Source organism: Rhamphochromis sp. 'chilingali' (assembly GCF_963969265.1).
Source record: "Rhamphochromis sp. 'chilingali' genome assembly, chromosome: 22".
NCBI lineage: Eukaryota > Metazoa > Chordata > Actinopteri > Cichliformes > Cichlidae > Rhamphochromis > Rhamphochromis sp. 'chilingali'.
In genome coordinates this window covers 26,223,464-26,243,704 of record NC_137950.1, presented here as the reverse complement: position 1 = coordinate 26,243,704, position 20,241 = coordinate 26,223,464, and the positions used below count along the sequence as shown (strand labels likewise).

The 20,241-nt window shown below is 39.6% G+C and overlaps 1 protein-coding gene across 1 annotated transcript in view; it reads right to left on the bottom strand.

Moving 5' to 3' along the window:
* Window positions 1-737: 737 nt before the first annotated feature.
* The window catches only part of tbkbp1 (TBK1 binding protein 1), an 80,575-nt gene continuing 61,071 nt past the window's right edge, over window positions 738-20,241 (bottom strand). The window contains exons 9-11 of the mRNA XM_080873875.1: window positions 17,530-17,645; window positions 10,036-10,823; window positions 738-6,576 (exon numbers count right to left, since the gene is read on the bottom strand). Of these exons, the coding sequence (XP_080730001.1) occupies window positions 6,448-6,576; window positions 10,036-10,823; window positions 17,530-17,645 (1,033 nt within the window). The 3' untranslated portion in view covers window positions 738-6,447. The remainder of the gene's footprint in view (window positions 6,577-10,035; window positions 10,824-17,529; window positions 17,646-20,241) is intronic.

Genomic DNA, 20,241 nt, shown 5'->3' with positions numbered 1-20,241 from the left:
TTTGAGGTCTCTGTCAGTGTATTTCTTTTTAAGTTGATCCTCTGCAGCGTGTCGTACCCACAACATCAGAGAGGTCTTACACGGTGATGAAGGTGCGATGTATTTTCGCAATGATCTCGGCTCACTCTGTAGCAAAAACAGCTTCTCTGCTGACTGAAACTAACAGCATAATTTCTGCTCTCAAGGACTCGTCAAGCACAACAACAGCACAGCTTATGTTTGTGTTTATGCACCTTTTGCATGTTTCAAGGATATAAAATCATTACAGCGTGCATCACAGGCACAACATGCACCAAGAGGTGAACGCGGTCTTTCATGCTCAGTAGGTTTGCGTTATTCTAAAACAAATATTCATGCTTCCTTTTACATACTTGTTGGAAATCTGTGTTCTATTGCAAGAAATTAAAGCTTTAAATACTAATTTCTATTCTAGTTTAGCTGCATTCTTATGTAAAGCCATAATTTACACTTTTGTGTCTACATTTTAACTGCTTTTTACACAGAAAACAGTTATTTTATCATAGTTTTAAATTCCAGAGCAGTATTTGCACCTCTGAAGGTTTTTCTGTATCGCAGAAAAACATGCAGTTTATCTTCACAACACCTGTAGCTCCAATGTGCAACTGGAGCTCTAAAATTAATACTGGTCAACGAAAACAGGATGTGAAATGGAGCTGAGGAAATGACATCACGGTGCGAGCATAAAGAAGCACGATCACACTTCATTTCAGTGCAAGTTTCAGTTTATTTAGTGGAATATTTACAAACAGAGAGATTGAGATGGAGAAAGAAAAGCAGTCTCTTTGTGTGGCTCTGTGGTTGTTTTCTTTGTGTTCATTAAACTTGTTGAATGCCAGCAGTGTTGCTCCACCACACATTACTTAAACACATAAATATTAGTTCTCATTAGTGTTGCGGAGAGTTCATTAGTGCCGAGGTCTCCATGTGCAATGAAGGTTTCGCATTTAGACAGCCTGACTCACATAGTTACTCATGGGCAAGTGGAGCTACACGAGAACAGAAAACTGACTTGATTTCAGCTGCAGCTCTTTGCTGGACCTAGCTATGTGTCTCCTGAGTAAATCTGAAAGAAATTTAGACTGAGATTTCATGACAAAGAAATCTATTTAATCTTTAATGCTGGCAAAGCTGATCTTTTTGTCTGTCTTTGTTAGTCTCCTGAGTAAACCAAAGGAGCCAGTTTGCTGTTAAAACACGAGAAATAAGAAGAAAGCGCTATGATTTTAGCTTTTGACGTTGACTTTTTAAACCATGGCAGCTGGTGGAAACAAAAACCAGAAATTAAACATTTAAAACCCTGAACCAGCGATCCTAAACTTCACTCGGTGGGCCTCGGGGCGGCTCGTACATGCGCGAATGTGTTGTTGTGTGAACATCCGTGTGCATCGCATTGTGAACTCATGCAGGGTGTGATCATTCTGCACCGCTGCTGCTGGCCAAAACGTTTGTGGTTGAGCACAAGACAGCATGAACCACAGTGCAGCATCTTCCCATACATGACATGAACTACCTGCCAAGCAAACCCTCAGTTTTTGAAACGACAGGAAATTATTTTCTTTGGTTCTGAGCCAACATAGGTCCTCAGTCGTAAGAAAAAGTACACATCTTAGTGATTTAATCATGTTTTAACTAAAAGGGGACATATTATGCTATTTTGGACTCTACTGGAGTAACATTGCATGATTGACCCTTCATTAAAATTCACTTTATACTGGACTTCTATCTGAAACGATGCCATTACATCCTGTCCTGCACACTTTAAAGCAGCTTTCTGTTGATTGGCTGCCCCTCAAAAACTAAAGGTGCCTTGCTGAAATGCCTGAGCTTTCGGCTCGAAGGGATTTCTTGTACCTACACAGACCTCATTATTTGAAACTTTGGTCACGTTTAAAGATGAACATCCACTATCCCATAAAAAAAAAAGGATAAGCATAATAGGTCCCCTTTACATTAAAGTTTATCATGTACTACTGTACTGGTTTGCAGTTTTCTACTGCTGCACAAATACTTTATGATGCAACGTCGCATCATCTTCCTCCACAAAGACAAACAGCTGTGCATGTTTTGATTCTCGTGCCGTTGCTGAATTATCAGTCAAGTCGGAAAAAAATGTGTCAAAAAGTTTCTGTAAGGACCGAAACTTTAAGACAAACACAGGTTTTTCTCTGAAAGCTGCAACCGTGTTTTTGGATATCACTTGAATATAGAAAGTACCGCTACTTAGTGAGTAAAAGTAAGTAGTGAGTAAAGTTGTAGGGTAGTACTGGCATGTAACTCACATATAATTCATATTTAGTGTGGTGTTGATTAGGATTATGTGTATATACTGATTTACAGACACTCCAATTTGAAGTTGTTGAGTAATAGAGTACATGTTTCATTAGTATTACACACTTGCAAAAATTCTGTCTATACACAGCTTTAAATATTGTACACAGAGTGATATAGTTACAAACTGTACAGACAGTATATAGAATACTCTGGAGCCATGAAAGCCCTCTTCGATTTAATGGTCAAGAACTGCTCTGAAGTTACTGTAAACCTCAGGATGCAGTTTTAAAGGACAATTCTGGTTTATTTTAATTCAGTTCTTTTTTTAGCATCAATAAGTTTGTAATCACCTCCCGGTTCTTAAGAATCAGACTGGGCAGGAAACACAAGCTGTCATCAATTTTATGCAAGAATTAAGGAAATCTGCTACATGCACTCATTTTGAACTTCTCTGAACCTGACCATTTTCTTGTGAAATTCTTAATAGTTTTTAGGTTTTCCCCCAGGAAATTGGTTAGCAGAGGTGTTAAATAGAGCTCTCTTCTCCCCCCCACCTTGCTCCTATTTTAAAAAGAAAAGAAAGAAAATGAATCATCCATGGAATGCATTTGAACTACAAGATGACAATGACCTCGTCGCTGAAAGACCCCTGTTAACACCTCATGCAAACGACACAACAACACAGAGCATTTAAAGTAAATCAGACAGGTTTTTTTTACATTCAGTTTTAGATCAAGAAAATTCAAAAGTAACAAAGTTACAGAACCACAGCTTGTAACACACTCACGTCAAATGGAAGGTAAGGTTAAAGTGTAATAGATTCCTGTTTACGACAAGCTTTTAGACAATCAAGATGAGCTCAGACGACAGCTTGTGTTGCCGCTCGTTGGAGATTCCAGATGTGTACTATATGCATGCTTTCTTTATTTAAATACATTTTGAAAAAGGTGTGATAATGCTGAGTGACTGTTATCATAATGACTTTCTAACCTTGCTCTGCTCTCTTGCAATGCCAATAATAATAATAATCAATAAATAAAAATCTTCAGCACTACATTTAAAACACTTAAGCATTTTAAGTCTGTAGCAGTGGATGGTGACTTTTTCTGAGTTATAATTTCCACTTTAAAACAGCAAAAAAAAGCATCATGAGTCACCCGATGCAAAAGTAAGGTGTGCTGGTAGATGTGTTTGAGTCTCATCTGGTGCAGTTTTTAAGGTTTGCTGGCTTGTTGGTGAGGCTTAGGCACCAGATCCACTTCATTTGGATTTGAAAGATGTGATTGTTTTGGATCAAATTTCTAATTTTACAGTGCTGAAGACGTTTATCAGCACAGTGACCGGCAGATTAGAGTCACTAACTAAAACATTTACATCCCCAGATCGATTAGCGAGTGTATGCAGGACGTTGCTTGCTGTTGTCAGTGGAAGTCGATCACAAAGAGGGTTTTTCAACAAAAACCTCCCTGTGATTGCTTTGGTCACTAATATACTGCTGTGGTCACTGGAGGATGCCAACTTCTCTAACTAACCACTTAGCAGTAACGAAACTTGAAAAAGTGCGACACAAAACAGAAACGGAGAACGTTTGCCTTCAAAGTAAAAGCTGTACTTTACCACTGAAACCGACACGTTTCAAATGACGCAAATTTTACTTTGAAGGCAAACAGCCTGATTCTCTGTTTTGCATTGCAGTTTTCAGTTCTGCTACCAATTACCAAGTAGTTGGCAAAGCTTTACAGACAAGTCTGTGTCTTCCATCCAAAGTAGACGAAGACGGCAATCTCCTGCACTCCAAGACAATCACGAGGAGGCTTTTGGTGTAGCGCCTTATATACCGTTTTGCAACCAATTTCACCGAGTGACTACCAGCAAGTACCTTTGATTTAACCTCTTCAGTTAGAATATGAACTTTGCAGAACTCAGCAGTGCAAACACATCTGTTAAAATTTAAACCTGGTGGTATGCTAATAAGTTAACTAGCTTGCTAATGCCTAAGAACTTTACTTTTGAGTCCTTCGCTAACGTTTTAAAAATAAATTTCAGTAATCAATTGAAGTCAGCTTATTGCATGCAACATTTAAAAAATGCCAGTGTTCAAATTATTGAGAAAACTGAGAGAGCTTGATTGATTAGTAAGATTTTTTGAATTTTCAGCAGTGAAGCAGATGATTGCAGGGTCATCAGAACCAATAATAAATGTTAAAACCTGATAAATTAAGAGGCAGGTGGTAATAAACCAGAGTCATCCTTTAAACTGGTACTTCTTTGATCCATTTGGAAAACTCTTTCCTCTAAACATTCACAGGAAACTCAAAGCATCCAGAGTTTGCAGTGATTCAGTGATTTGCTCAAGAGTGCGTCACATTATGGTACACGTCCATCATCATCCTGCGGTCACAGTCACTGCCCTGTGTGCTCTAATCTGCTGCGTTCCTCTCTTCAGTAACTTCAAACCGGTTGAGATGCATGGTTGGCTTTGTAGGGACATCCCCAAACGTTAGAAACTGCACATGTAACTGAAAGCCTCGGATTAGCTGACATCAGTGTAACTGTGTTTTTTTGTTTTTGTTTTCACTTTTTGTGTTCAAAAAGTTCAGGTCCCACAAAGAGATCTTGAGTTCCCTTGTGGTAAAAATTAAACACATGTATCAAAAGAAGAGTCTCGTCTTTGCTTAAACCCTGGAGAGATAACTTTGCTGATTGGCGATGGTGTTTTTGATGTCAGATCTCTGAGACAGTAAAAATAGTACACTAAAAAGCCTGCCACTTTTTCTTCAAAGCAGGTCAGATGTCTTGATCTCATGCAACCAGCTGTGTGTTTTAGTTTTTTGTTGGGCGGTCTGGGCAGTCGTGACATCAATCTTTTACGAAGGTCAGATCTCGAGGAAGACTGAGAAGAATCCCAGTTGATATTCTTTGTACAGAAAGTATCCCATTCGGTGGGATTTTGAGCTTTGAGTCTGCTGTATGTAGCAGCATGTAAGCACATGGGAAAGATTCTTTTTCACCAGCATGAGACATGTGGTGCGTTGACATTTGCAAAAATATAACTTCATATTTTTTGCCTTACAGATAGACAATATAAATAGTAAATTACATATTGAAAATATATATAGGGACTGAAAACTGATACATTGTATAGACTATGCTAACTGAAAGGGCTAATATACGATTTGAACAGGCTGCAAGCATAAAAGGTATATACTGACTAAAATTTCCCTCCTCTTAAAGTACCTTCATCGGTGCCCCGCCCTGCAGGGCAATATCAAAACACAAAATTTGGAGCTTTCTGGCTCACTCAGACATCCTTTCTGATTCATGTTCTCCAGTTTGTCAGTTTTTTTCTCAGCAGATGCAATGAAAGACTGGAATGTTTTATACTTTCTTAACTGCCATACTTCCTTGTTTCAGAGAAGTGAAACTGGCATTTCCTTCCTTCGGTGTCAGAAACTTAAAACGACTTTCCCCGCATGCTTTCGTATGGCCCTCTGATCATCTCATTAGACCAGCTTCTACCAGGGCATTGTCCTTGGCACTTACTGCGCAGGGTCCTCTGTAAAATAAACTGCAGTGCGCGTCTGTGTGTATATGTGTGTGTCTGTGCGAGATAGAAAATTTCCAAGCAGGAATATTTAAAGCTAAGTGGTGAGAATAGTTGCACCATAGCTCCCTGAACTTTTACTGCTGGACAAACATTTTGGCATGCAGAGCCCCTGAACCTGCCAGTGTGCCTCTCACAATTTACTTTGCTAAATCAAATCCACACTTTAGCGGAAAAAGAAAAAAGAATAATAATAATAATTTAAAAAAAGACAACACAATACCCTAAATTGCCTGAACACTGCACAACAAGACTTTTAAACAAATAGCAGCAACCAGAGCCAGTGATTATACAGGCAGATCTGTCTTAAGGGCAATCAGTAAGGGACTCTGCATGTAGACTTATTTTTAAATTCCTCCAAAATAAAATAAACCTCTGCGCCACTTTGCATCTCTACCTATAGCGTCACACATACAGCAGCTAACTGGTTCACACCCTAAATGGATGGCTTGTTTGTGTACATTTGACTTCCTCTCTAGCCAGGTCTGCTAATCTCTTACATAATCTATAAGAAGAGAGCGCAGATGTGCGCGGGCTGGTTGCCATGACAATCATATCTTGCTATTCTCCAGGTGGGAGTCGATGTGCTTGATGAGGGCATCGTCAGGGTAACCGACCGGGAATATCAGCTGGCAGAGAGGGCAGCTCCTCATGTCACTCTCTTCGGTCTCCATCCAGAGCTGCAAAACACACACACACACACACACACACACACACACACACAGAGGTATGGACATGTAGTCACTATCAGGTCAAATCACATGCAGTCCTCAGCGTACTCACTTCACAGGATAGTATTAGTAAGTCTGTGGGAGGCAGATTCACAGTTTCATCATTGCAGGGTAAGCGATCAATTCAGGCTTACGCAAAATGTTTTTAAAAAGAGAGAAACTTGTAGTAAACCCAGGTGGATTTAATATATTAGAAAAAATAGTTCACAATTGTGAGAAATATGTGTATTTGCTTTCTTAATAAGGGCGACTTAACATCAGTACCAGCTTCAAGTTTCTTTTTTTGTTGATTTTGTTGCTTAAGTACATCGTGATCCTCATGATTTAACGCTAAAGAGGACCTGCTATGAGTTTTTTCTCTGATGCACTCATACGAAAAAGTACTGAAGTACGCCCTCTTTCAGTACTAAGGTTTTGCATATTACCACATAATAAAGAATTCACTGGGGACCAAAATTCCTCCACAATGATGTGAGAAACTGAAAAAGTCATACACAGAGCGATTGCTTGACGTTAAAGCTGCTGTATGACTTGCTAACGATCAATTAAATACCTGTATTTGATTACTTGATTAGCCTCTTAATTCTATGTAATATGGAAACAGTAAGCGTGTACTTAGTTTTCAACATACTACTTTTGTATGTAGAAATAAATAATGACAGTTGCTCATCTGAGGCTGTAGTACCTGGGACTGTATATATACACTGCTACAGCAGTGAATACTGATATTATATTTCAAATAATGAGGCCAGCAGATTTACAATTAATCCTAATACGCCTAAAGCTCAGACTTTAGTCTGCTCTCAGTGCTATTATTGGCTGATTATGATTTTGAAGAGAAGGGATATCCTTAGCTCAGGCTGCGAGCACAATAGTTCCACCTACCTGCTGTGCAAGCTTGCCTGAAAGGGCAGGGGGAAGGCAGTTACAACAGCTTGTTTCAGGAAGTGGATGAACTGAGTGACTACACCAAAGCTGGTATGAGATTTTTTGTAAAATTGTGAGTCATGCTACACTAGTAGAGTCCAAGAATTAAAAATATTAGCATAAGAGCTCCCCTTTATATTTAGAGCTTTCAGATCATATGTGGTGTGTTTCTAAGCCCATTCTCTCTCTGCTTGTCAAAAGTACCCAGTGAACCCACTGCAATCCAGTGATGAGCCACAGTTTAGGTGAGCTACGTTAAAAGGAGCTTCTGTAGCCAACATCCCATAAACTGTCGAGAAGATGGATGTCGAAAAACAGGCAAATACTTGCAAATGTGGAAGTGTAGTCCTTTTTATGTCCAGCAGGGGGTGACTCCTGTGATATTTTTTTTTCAAATAAGAAGTGTGATTTCATAGAAGTCTATGAAAAACAACCTATAAGTTATGGTCTCCGTTGCTGGTTTCAAGTGCTGTTTAGTCAGATCCACAGTTTACTCATGATGACTTAGAACTGGATTTCATAAAACAATGAGTGACGTTACACTGGTTACATCTATACTTTAGATAGAGCGTACTCTTTGTCCTTTACCCTCAAAAAGGAAGTAGTTTCATCTTCACACCTAGCCAACACTGACTCATGTGACATAGTTTGAGGTAATTTTTTATATTTTTGTCCCACTGAAAATGCAATAATACAAACGTGGAACTGTAAACACTCTGTAGTCGGGGGGGAAATCAGTGGATTCCCTTTAAAGGTTAAGGAACGTGCATCATCATGGTTAAAGAAAACCAAGATTGTCAGTAGGAAATCGGAAAAGAACTGCGGCTTCATGTGTAAAAGTCTGACTTTTCACTGACTCATCTATTCTCTTCAGCCTTCTCCATCTGAGGACTTTGTGGCTTTATAAACACCACAAATACGCCTCGGTATAGTCAGTTTATCTTAAAATGTGGACAGAGGGGGAAATAAGCAGACTTGTGCTATCATAAATTAAATACAGTCACCAACACGTCTAATTGAATGTCAATTAACCAAAATGTAGGGTGTCTTTCTTCTCTAACACAAATGTGACATAACTGTTGTTAGGACTTGTTCTGCCAACAACACATGAACACAGTTTGTTTTGGTCTGTTTTGGTGAATAATCTTTCTAACCTGGAAAATATTAGAGGAAATTGTTTCATTTATTCAGTGGCTGTTGCTCAAGGGTAGAGCGGGACATCCACTAAGTGGAAGGTTGGTGGTTCAATCCCTTGCTGCTCCAGTCTGCATGCCAAAATATCCTCTGGCAAGGTACTGAACCTGGAGTTGCTGTTACAGTGTAACAAAGTGCTTTGAGAGTGCAAGTAGAATAAACAGCAGACCAGCTCAGTTACTAATTATCAGGACAACAATAAAAAAATAATCTGGTACTAAAATTATTTAAATAATTTCAGAAGAACATCAGTATGTGACATTACTCCATGTTATTATTCATTCAAGAAAAACTATGTAAGAAGTATATGACAAACCAAGTATAACCTGAAACCTTATTATTTTATGCATGACTTCATATTTTCAGAGGGCTTTCCCCCACTTTTATAAAGAACAATGATTCAGTTAACTGAGTCTTTTGAGTATTTATTTATGCACAGCTCTGTTAAGGTCTTGCAGGTCTTAAGTTCATGTTAAGGTCATTCTGTGTGTTAAGGTCCACAGCATTTCAATTCAGTTAATTTTGGCTCGACCACTGCAACACTATTTTTTTCTTTTTCACCCATTCCTTTGTTGGTTTGCTGCTGTGATTGTTCTTTTGCATGATCCAATTTTAGCTAAACTTCAGCTGTTGAACAATTGGCCTTTTATCTAGAGTACTCAAGCATGGAGAGGACATGACTGCAGGTTGCCCAGGTCAAGTCTAAATCATCATGCCTCCACTTCCTTTAGATAAATAATGACATGGTGTAATATAGCATGTGTTACTGTTCATCCAAGTTTACCTGGTAAGGATTAGATGACTTTATTATATCCTAATATGGATTTGTGCATTTGTTTTTTTTCTGTGTAGGTTAAATAATTAAAATATGTACATTTTCATATCTGAAGGATTGTTTTTAGGCATGTGGTTTAACTTCACACATGCCTGGGTAAGCTGTTTCCCCCTTTTTGCTAAGTTTGTCTAAGCACATCTTAACTCCATCTCTGTATTAAATGCAAAGTCATAAGATTGGTATCAAACTTCTAGTCTCTCACAAGAAAGCTGAGAAATGTATTTCTCAATATTTTTTAAAATGTTCATTTAAAGGAACTATGGCACGGACTTTAAGATGATTAAGCATGAGCAAGCTACCCTTAGTGGAAATTTTAAAAATGGGTCTGCAACAACTGCAGCACTGATAAAATTGACACCGAGTGCTAGTTAATGTTTTTAAAGTAACGCAAACATGCATCAGGTTGAATGTTTATGGTTTACATATATGTAATAAACTTTATTTAAACTCACATTGATTGAAGGCCAGGACTGAGCATGCTCTGCTGACATGTACCCTGGCTGCGGGTGACAGGTGAGGGTGTTAGACCTCTGAGGGACGGGAAAGGCTGAGCAGGACGCTGGGCCCCTCATGACACCGCTGGGCACTGCAGCAGAGAGCACGCCCAGTGTCCTCGGAGGGCTGATGGGATGCGGACAGGTCCACTCTTCCTCATCCTCTGAGGATTGTGGTGGTTGAGGGGCTGGTGTGGAAGGAGGAGGGGGCTCAAAGTGAAGGTGGGCCACCTCTGACAGTGGAAATGGCATCTCTCTGGAGTGGCGCATGGAGCTCTCGTCATGGCCTCCGTCTCCCCCTCCGCCACCTTGATGGGGAGATGGGGACCCTCTGTGCTGCAGTCTACTGTGGGGAGAACCTATGTGTTGGGACTGCTGTTTTGCGTAGCTCTCAACGTAGGGCCGAGGTTTCGGCAGGGTGGAAACTGGGTCCAGAGAGAAGCGGGGCGGGCACTGGTAAGCTGAGGGATCGGCAACCTCTGAGTAACTACGACGACCCTGAAAGCTGGCTCGTAGGTGCTGGCTGGGTGGTCGGCAGGAGTAAGAGGCTGGTCCATCGTTCACGTCCAGCAGGGGTGAGCGGCGGTGCATGTCCGGGGAGAGGCGCTGCAGCACCGGAGAGCGTCGCTGCTGAATAGGAGAGTGGTGCGGCGGAGGCGGGACTGGAGAATGGCGCTGTGGAATGGGCGAGTGGCGCTGCGATACTGGAGAGTGGCGCTGGTGGTGTATGGGAGAGTGAAGCTGAACTGAGGAAACAAAAAGGAAAAAAACCCAATCAAGATTTGCATGCATCTTAGCAACATGCTATAATTCATTACACACTATGGACAAGAGTTAAAACATACTTCAGCAACATTCTTTTAAGGCCTGTTCAACCGGTGCACAAAGAAAGAGATGAATAGTGTTTTATCTCATGAAGCTCCAAAACTGTTCACACAGAAGGCATGATGGGAAACACATTAGCTCTACTTATGCTGTTACTTATACAGGACAAAACACAAATCAATACACAGAGCTCAGTTGTACTTTGCAGTACACACTATATATTTATTTACTGGACGTTCAACCAGTGCTTCTTGCAAGTCTGCTGTCAGATTACTTCATGTCTGGCATGTAGGAATAAACACTCAAACAGTTTTCATGTTTTGTTTTTCATACAGCACTGTGCAAAAGTCTTAAACCACCTCTACTTTCTTTTTATTTTGCTTCCAAGGAGCCAGACCATGTTGTCCGGGCTTTCTGGAAGTTTGGAAATTGGCTGCTTTCTGCACTCACTGTTAGTCCAGTCCTTTCTCTGTCCATTTTCAGAGGAATGTTTTCTTTCTTTATTTTGGTTTAATGTTTTAGCTCTGATCTATGAATCGGTTAAGCATATAAAAGGCACCAAACTCACAGCACGAACCATTGTTGTGTCTACATGTGACAAACAACTTAGAATCAATTTGTAATTTTTTTAATCTTTAGGCACTTTGTTACTTCTAACAAAGTAAAAATCTCCAAAAAGGCCAAAGGTAACACAGTTTGACAGACATAAAATTCTAATTTTGCACCAGCAAGGTGATTCTCAAAGAGATATTAACTACAAGCCAGGCATATCCTGGCATGGTGTGTCGTGTGTCCTTAAAAAAAATTACCTGAAGCAGATTAAAAGCATCTGAAAACAGATCACGGAATAGGTACTATAGTGAGCATCTACAGCCAGCTGTAAACCACAGTTTTATGGCTGCATTTCAGTCAGTGGTGTTGGAGATGTTTTCACATTTGATTATGTAATGAAATTATGAATGCAGAAAGGTATTTTGATCCAACATGCATTAAGTATGGCAATCCCAAACACACTAAAGCATACCTAAATAGAAAAACATACAATGAAACACTATCAGTCATTGATTGATCTCCCCAGACTTCGACATTATTAAAGCACCCTGACAAAGGATGAAACAAAAAGTAGCCAACATCCAAAAAACCATCTTTGGGATTCCTTTGAGAAGCCTGGAGAACTATTCCTGAAGAATACTTCAAGAAATATTAAGAAACCAATAGTTCATGCTGTGTTGAGGAATAAAGTTAGTCAAACCAAAAATTGCTCTAAAGTGTACAAATTCAGCTTTTGCCTTCTGTTCTATATTCCCATGTATGTTTGCACGTGTCAGTAAATCGCTTTATCCATGTCCCATTTTCCGAGTAAAGCCCAAAGAAATGAGGGGTGACTCAAGCCTTTCACAGAGCTGTATTTCATACTTAGATCTGCTTTTGGATTTATTAAACAGATTGCTGGTTGGTAAAAGAACTACATTGCGCAAAAGGTGACATAAATTACAGATTTTGACTGGTTATTTGTGTCTGTCGACCTCGAGGATCTTTGCCATCTGACCTCGCTACGACTTTTAAACCCCAAAACAGACACACATCCACAACAAGTCAGTGAGGTGACAATCCAAAAAATATTTTAGTAGTGTTGAATCTGTCTGCAAGCTAACATTCAGACCATGTGCGAACAGTAGTTTGCTAGCATTTTTGCTAGCGAACAGTGGTAGCCCCGTTTTTGTTTAAAACACTAGGAGTCCCAGGCTTCTACCTTTCTACCTTTAAAACCCACCACCAGCCAAATGGCTGGTAGGCTTTTAGCTAGGCTTTAGCTTCAGCCAAGTGGAAGCTAAATTGGCTAGTCATTCATATGTAAATTAGGTTGTTAGCTGGGAATTCTGGAGGGAGGGGAGTGGGGGTGTGTGGATGAGGGGGTGGGGGAGCTGCTAAAAGCTGTGAACTTCCTTTTGTGTTTCATCTTGATGCATTCTCAATCATCCAGGGAAATAAATCTCCAAAAGTCACCAACTTGGAGTGTTTCAGTTTGCCATCTTAGGGAGAAATCAACACACATGGGTGTAGGTCCTTTGTTGCTGAGATTTATTGATAAAAACAGTACAAAAAACCAACCATTTGTACACATATTTACAAATAATAATAAAAAGTGAGTGAGTACATTTCAACATTTTCAGCAATCACTCACAATCCTGGCACTGCCATGGTATCTGTAGTCTGCATTTACCACATGTGTATCTGTAGCAGTGAACACATCGCACAGTGGCATGATTGTTCTTGCATTTGTGTTTGACCTGACACATGGCTCTTTTTCCAGGACTAGGTGTGGAGGGTTGTGTCCAACTGTTCTTTTCTTGCCTTCTTCTCAGCTACATGAGAGTGAGCCAACTCTCTTGCAAGCTCCACCACATTTACATATGAATGACTAGCCAATCCACTAGTGGATTGAGGAATTTCACTGCGAATCTTGTTGACTGTGCCGAGGATGGTGGTTTTCAGTCTAAGACGTTTTTGCGCAAGTGAAAGCGATGTGAAAAAATTGTCCGTGGTAACATTTCTGCCCTTGTCTAGGAATGGTTCCATCAGCCTCATTACTACATTTTCAGAAAGTCTCTCCCCAGTGGGACGATTGGGGTCCTTGCCAAGATATGGGAAGACATTGCAAATGTACTTGGATTTTAGGTCGCAAGCCACCCAAAACTTGATCCCAAACTTGTCAGGTTTACTTGCAATATACTGCAGGAAACAGCACCGAGTCTTTGATGGGAAAAGCTGTTCATCAACGGTGATATGTAGACCAGGGTTGTAGCACGTGATGCAGTTGGTGACCAATGATCCCCACACACTGGAAATTGCAGCGAACTTATCAGTCTTTGCTCGATTTGCTCCATTGTGGCATCAATCAGACCACTGGTATAATGTTGAAATGTACTCACTCACTTTTTATTATTATTTGTAAATATGTGTACAAATGGTTGGTTTTTTGTACTGTTTTTATCAATAAATCTCAGCAACAAAGGACATACACCCATGTGTGTTGATTTCTCCCTAAGACGGCAAACTGAAACACTCCAAGTTGGTGACTTTTGGAGATTTATTTCCCTGGATGATTGAGAATGCATCAAGATGAAACACAAAAGGAAGTTCACAGCTTTTAGCAGCTCCCCCACCCCCTCATCCACACACCCCCACTCCCCTCCCTCCAGAATTCCCAGCTAACAACCTAATATACATATGAATGACTAGCCAATTTAGCTTCCACTTGGCTGAAGCTAAAGCTTAGCTAAAAGCCATTTGGCTGCTCTCCGGGTTTTAAAGGTAGAAAAAGCCAAATGGCAGTCCGTGGTGATGTAAGTGTTAAACATGAAAATAACTGTTTCTTTTTGGACACCGGGTACACATTGTTGTGCAAGACCTGAAGTGGCGTGCATAGAACCCTGACCCAAACCTCATGTAACACCTTTAAAACGAACAACAGCTGTGAGACAACACGTATCACTCACTGGTGTGTGTTTCTTGTGGCTCTTGTGAATACAATAACCAACACAAGTCTTCAAGTGTCAATGCACATTTAGCCTTGCGCAATAATAGAGTACACACTTACAACAGCTTTTGTTCCCAAACAGTCACTTATATGATTCTGTTCCACTATTTTTTCGGTGCAATGTGAAGAAAAGGAAACTGATTCGCCACTTTAATTATACATAAAGATAACATTTTCATTACAGCTCATTATTTGGCAATGATACCATTATTTTATTAGATGACATTTCTGTAAGGCTCTAATCCTTTCTTCAGATGATATGACATGATAGTCACTTAATAGAGATGCACATTATGTTCCCCTATATATTCATAAAAAAAGATTTATTTGCACAAGTACAGTTGTAGTATTTCCTGTAATTACAAGATATGCTGATGAGTCAGTCAGCCCTGTAGTCACCACTTCAGCTCCACTTCCCATTTCAAAGAGGAAACATCATTTATGGCTGATTGGTTGAGGTGTAAAAAGGGAGGGGGCGTTTGTGCTCTCAGGCGCTCTTTGAATGAGAAAAACACAGTCAAATGGGACTACTTTCCTTAACTCATACAACACCCAGGTATAAATTAAAGACAAAGGGAGAGAGGGCGTTTGCTGTGGCTGCACCCAGACTGTGGAACAGTTTACCTCCTCACGTCAGACTCTCCAAAAGCCTAGAAACTTTTAAAACCGCTCTTAAAACTCACCTCTTTTCATTGGCTTTTAGAAAGGTTTAATTTATTTGTTTTATATATTTTTATTTTATTTTTATCAGCGAGGTGTTATTACGAAATTGTGTTCTATTGTATTTTTATCTGTATTTACTGTACAGCACTTTGGTCAGCCTTGGTTGTTTTTAAATGTGCTCTATAAATAAACTTGACTTGACTTGACCCAGGAGAAATTTAATGGCTCCTCACAAATTCCCACCTCCCTGAATATTTTAACAATTCATGAAAAATATTTGTTTGCGTTACAGATATCCAGGAGGAAATCATATCCCTCGCACAATCCTGCAACTAATGAAACAGAAGTGGCATATAAGACGCTTTTTCCAGCTTTGCGAGAGTTGCCCCGGGTTTAAGGAGAACTCAGATGAAGCTTGGGGTTTTCTGTGTTTTCCCCGCTGCTAGCTATGTAAAAATGTGCACATATTCATTGAGGCTTTTTTTTTTAAACATTATTTTCCAGTTTGTAGCATTTACAAACTGTCAGTCTGTGTGGTATTTTTTGGTTTGTGGTAGGTAGTAGATGCACAGTTGCGAGACATTAGCTATGTGTGTGAATATGCGCACAGGAAGAGAAAGGTGTTGCCAGCGTTTAGCACTTTTAGGTTTTACTCCACAACGTGTCTGTGTGAGTTCCTATCTTTACTTGTTTTAATGAGAAAACAGCTGCAACAAATCACAACCAGTAGTTATTTTCTGGCACATGAATGGAACGAGCAAAAATGTCCACGTGATGTGTTTAAATAGATTTTAGCTAGGTGTTTCAATGTTTAAGAGCTCTGATTATATAAAACTTTTATATCAATTATTTGTGCTTTTACGCGCACCTACACCGAAGGACATTTATTCCAATGAAATAGCTAAAAACTTTACTTTAGGATTTAAACGTAAATACTACTTTATCATCCATCTCATTGTAGTTTCATGTCAGTAAATGTACTTTTTTATATTTACTGTCTGCTTCCTGGATCATTTATAAACATGTCATTTCTACGTAACTTTTGCTGACGGAAAACTTACATGACAGCTCTTCTAAAAAATTTTCTACATGAACCGACTACCATAGTGGTAAACTGCAAACTGTACTTTGACTTTGATGCATCAGTGATAACAATAGCACCCTTAAACACTCACAGGGGAAATACTTTTGAAACGACTGCTTCAAATCGAGAAGGCTAGCGCCATACAAGAGCACTCTGCACACTGTTTTTCAAGCACTAAGTACTTTTTTTATTACCACAGTGTGAACAGACTTAGAAAGAAAGCTAAAATGTGAGACCTCTAACAGCTATAGTGTGTGAAGGCCTTTGTACAGATTTCCTATAAGAATTCAAATGAAGTGCTGAAGTGCATTACTATTGCCAAATATGGCTATGCTTAGCTTATAAATGAATGCAGAGTCCGAATAAAGACAAAAACTGTATTTTCTGGTTACAGTGTTACAAAGGAAGCTATTGATAGCCGGCAAGCTGCTAGGTTGGGTAGCTTGTGTGACTGCACGACTTGTACCGAGAACCCCGCGTGTTCTTTAAATGTGCTAGGTGGCCTCGCCTTTGATTTGGCTTTTAAGATAAAAGCCTTAGGCAGAAACTCTGCAGGAATGCTGTACTTCTGCAGTTGTGTAAAATTGGTTATAAGCAACTGACATTACAAAAGTAGACTGAGACCATTTACTTCAGATTTAAAAAAAAAATATTTGTAATTACTAGAAATAAAATAAAATAGTTATTACTGTTCCTGTTTATTTAAATATTATCTAAATTATAAGCATAATAAGATTATATTTATCATATTAAACATCAAGTCATTCTTGTTTCTGGAACGATGTAAATTAAGCTAATTTTGTCATCCACAAAAAAGCAAAAAAACAGCTGTTAAAATCCTTGCACTAGTTATAAAGCAACAGCTACAAAAACAAAATAATTATATTAATTATGTGAGAAATTAATAAAATTGTGATCTATAATCTGTCTGTTCTTTTGGTAGTAAAATAAAAGCTAAACTAAAGATAATTAATCAATATGCGCTTCTAAAGATTTGCTCTTGTTAACCTAAAATGTGACTTAGCTTCAGTGTTTAAAAAAGGATAAAACACACCTATGGACACAAGAAGACAACTGACTGTAGTGCAATAAAAAACATAAAGCCGACTTCAACAATATATTGATATTAGCGTGACTCAAACATGTTGAATCGTTTTAATGTGGAATTCCATTTAAATGTCAAGGTGACAAGAAGCGCGCACATTTCTGTACACGCACATTTCTGCACACGCACATCCGTTACAGATAAGGCCGTGCAGCGTAACAGCCAGTTATCTCAGCTGAAGAGCTTCATGTGCTGCTGTGCTGTGGGTTTTGCTTTTTTACTGTCGATGCTAACCTGGACTAGCCTGCTCCTGCGTGGCTTTCCTCAGGATCTCCGTCTGCTTGGAGCTCAGCGCACGGAGGCGTCCCAGCTCCTCCGTTAACTCTGTGTACGCCAGAGCCAAATTCACCCTGAAGGAGAAAGCGAGGCAATGTGTCATTATCGTCATCGTTTTTAATCATAGAGGATCACAATGTTAACAGAAGGTGTTACAACTCCGCACGATTGCACACACATAGTAATTTCTGTCAAATCTCTGTCGAATATACACCACTGATCTTAATTACTTTGAACCATTTTTTAAATGAATGCATGCAACTTCAATACAAACGCATCTCCTCTTTAAACTCAATGAATCCTGCAGCTCTGACATGGACCTGCAAATTAGGAACTGACAGGCTTCTAGGCCTGAATTCTTAGATCTCATGTCATGGTGTATAATTGAAGTGCATAAAATCACACCATTTCAAGATGTGTCATGGCTCTGAGAGGCCATACGGACTACAGCATCTCTATTTCAAGAAGCGTAAACAAGGCTGTGTGTCTTTTAGCCCTAGCAACAAGATGACTTTGTCTTTTTTGTTAGTATAAAAACTGATCTGAACCCTGCAATATCAATTCATGTGAGGCCATTTAGTATTAAGCAAGTGGATATGAAAAATAATCACTTTACAGACTGTAAGCATTTATCTGACAGTTTAGATGCCATGATATAAGGAGTTTTGTTCAACAAGAATGTAGCAGCTTTAGTAGTTAGTCACTACCAATAGCCCCAGATCTGATAAGACTGTTTATCTCACCAATTTTTATAAACTCTACAGTCTTGATCTGAAATTGACTCATTTCTTCATGTTTATTGCAAGACAGAAACCTTAATCTAACGTGAAATCCGCCAAGATAATCTATTTAATCTACTAATTTGAGTAATTTCTTATATGAAGACTTGCATTTAGAGGAAATTGCCATTATCACTAGTTCCACAAAAGGATACGTGAATTTGCATCTTTTAAAATGTCGCAGCGGGGCACATTTATCAGTCTTTGCTTTGTTCTCAAAACTTGAAAACAATAAAAATAAAAAATTCAAACATCTCGTGATTGCAAATATGAACAGTCAGTTAGACAGGAAAGCGTGAAGAAAGATGCTTGCTGTGCTCGGGCACCAAATTGTTGCCAGGCTCAGATCTGATAAAGCACTGCAAATTTAGCCCCTTGATGAGAATCTGACTCAGTTCATTCCTCCATAGAGATCGTGGCAGATAAAAAGTTGCAAACGACACATCTGTATGTACTGGGGATTTCTATTGCATGAATAGGAACAGAGTTGAACTTCAACTGCAGCACCAACACAAAAAAAGAAGCAAAGAACAAACATGCATGCGTCCTACACAGCTAATAAAACACACTGTCAAATTAAAAATATGTTCTCTGGCACTCCCGCGCACTAATTTAATTGAGCCCTCCCACTTGCATGCGTAATCCTGCTACATGGGAATGTATTAGAGAAACATATGTTTGTGCTGATATCATCCTCTGAACTGCTATATCTGTATTCTATTAAAGATATCTGCAAAAAAGTGTACGCACAAACATGCTTTCCATGCCAACAGAGGACTGCATCCTGGCATATTTTTAACACCTGGCACAAAATAAGTAAGGACAGGGAACTCGGTTCAGTTAAGCTCACAAAAAAATAAAAATAAAAAAGAAGTCATAACTTCCACTGGGTAGCTGGCTTTGTGTTGGAGGCCCACCTAGTTTTCCAAAGCTGTGACTCATACAGAGTGGTGGTATCAAACCCCTTCAGCCCCCTCCATGTTACAAATAACGTCTTCTTTGTGGTACGAGTTGGTGGAACCCGATACTAATGCTGAGCTGAATCAAGGTCAAAGTTCACCCTTATCCTAATTGTGGCTTTGGATAAATAACGGCCACAAACACGCAGATACATTCAGTGCATCCGTAGGAAAATAACAAACATTTACGCTACTTACTGGCATGGTGGGTGGAGCGTGACGTACAATATCAATATTGCCAAAGGGCTGATAAAGTGTATTCGCTTCCTCTCCTCGGTACTCTCAGGTGGCTCTTGGCTCTCAGGCGCTTTATTTCTAAATGCAGATGTATATAGTGAAATTCTCTCTTTAGATTGGCATACCCCTTCCTTTTCACACTTGTGTTATCGCACGTTTCAATTTTGTGCGTTTTGAAAATCTTTGTCTTACGGTTTTGGTGAGAATGCAACACCTCTAAGTCACGCGGCCATGTGTGAACACCTGCACTTGAGTGCAAGGGTGCACGAAGCATTTAATCACTAATAAACTGCGTCGTTTTTTTCTGTGAAACCAGGACCTGTGCGTGCTTTTGTGTCTTACTGCACATGTTTGCCAGCATACGTCTCTCCTTTTGGCTCGCACCTATATTTATTTCTCTCTCCACTTTGCATGCAAGTAAATGTGTGCATACTGTAACATGTACACTACAGTACGTAGGAGGGGTGTGATAATGCTGATACAGCATTGATAAAAGACTCGTGCAAGTGAATAGATCAGGAACAGAGGTATGTACATTGTATATGTTTGTGTGGGAGACGAGTGTGGGCTGATTTTCACATCTGATCTTGGATTAGACATTTTCGAGAAAAAAGACATCACCGCACGCGCCCGTGGACGCCGACCCTCTCTGTTTGGTAGAAAACGTGTTTTTCAAACCTGCTGCTACTGTTCAA